This window comes from Austrofundulus limnaeus, unplaced genomic scaffold (assembly GCF_001266775.1).
Source record: "Austrofundulus limnaeus strain Quisiro unplaced genomic scaffold, Austrofundulus_limnaeus-1.0 Scaffold72, whole genome shotgun sequence".
NCBI lineage: Eukaryota > Metazoa > Chordata > Actinopteri > Cyprinodontiformes > Rivulidae > Austrofundulus > Austrofundulus limnaeus.
The window spans coordinates 792,663-793,694 of NW_013952474.1; the positions used below are offsets into that span (position 1 = coordinate 792,663).

At 33.5% G+C, this 1,032-nt stretch overlaps 1 protein-coding gene across 2 annotated transcripts in view; it reads right to left on the reverse strand.

The window, feature by feature from the left end:
* The window catches only part of zranb3 (zinc finger, RAN-binding domain containing 3), a 148,691-nt gene that overhangs the window by 135,416 nt on the left and 12,243 nt on the right, over positions 1-1,032 (reverse strand). For both annotated transcript variants that reach the window (XM_014010675.1, XM_014010674.1), the window contains exon 3: positions 593-678. In XM_014010675.1, coding sequence (XP_013866129.1) covers positions 593-678 — 86 coding nt within the window. The remainder of the gene's footprint in view (positions 1-592; positions 679-1,032) is intronic.

Genomic DNA, 1,032 nt, shown 5'->3' on the forward strand with positions numbered 1-1,032 from the left:
TGTATATATATACAGTATATATATCTGCCTAAAGACTTGCTGATACAAAGAACTGCCTATTTGTACAAAGCTCCTCCCTGGAGCTCAGTCTGCAGCAGAGTCCGAAGCCCACAGAACACCCCTCCCCTAAAACATTTTTTTAAATTTGCTGGAGTCGGAGTGTCAGAAATGGTAGGAGGTTCTTTAAGAGACAGAGGCCTATTTCAAGGCATTTAGATAGGCTATCATGCAAAATCAAATTTACTTTTGATATTTATAGCATTTTCATTACAACTGAAGATAAGTTACTTGATTGTGGCACAGAATTACAATACCTCCACTTTAAGGATTTATCTGAGACAACTTCAAGCTGCTTTACCTTTTAAAATGTCCTTTAACTTGGGTCTAACTTATTTAAACGTTGATACAGGCACGGTACACTTAATTTATTTCAAGACATAAAGGGTTTACTTTTATAGAAAAACTTCTAAATATGTTATTTTAAAGCACAGAGATGAGCTTTTAAGGGTTGAAAATGCCTGAGGGAGTTTCAAGGATCACYGCATATAAACTAGAACAATTAGAAAAGATGAAGACATTTAGAAAATGTCACCTGTAATGGGCGTTGCAGTATTTCTTGGCGTAGTCTGTCCAGGTCCCAAACCTTTTGGGATAGAGGGCATCAATCTGCATGAAAAGCTGTGAAAAACACAGGCGGTAGTAAATTTTGATAATAACTTCACACCGAAATAAAAGGTAATGTGAGAGTGTATGAGCAAATAGGACAGACAGATTTGTTAAAAAAAAGTCTGTATGTAACTAATTAATTGTCTTTATAAAACTAACATCCCTTTTATCTGAAACTTTTCAACTATTTATTTAATGTACAAATACCCACCTTTTAAAGAAACAATGAAAACCACATTAAGACATTACAGTATAAAACAAAAACAAAAAAGTTCAACAAAATCATCATTTGTTGCTTAGTCCCAGTTATTATTAAGTAATTATTAGCGGGTAAAAATATACTGAATGATATATACTGTTCAACAT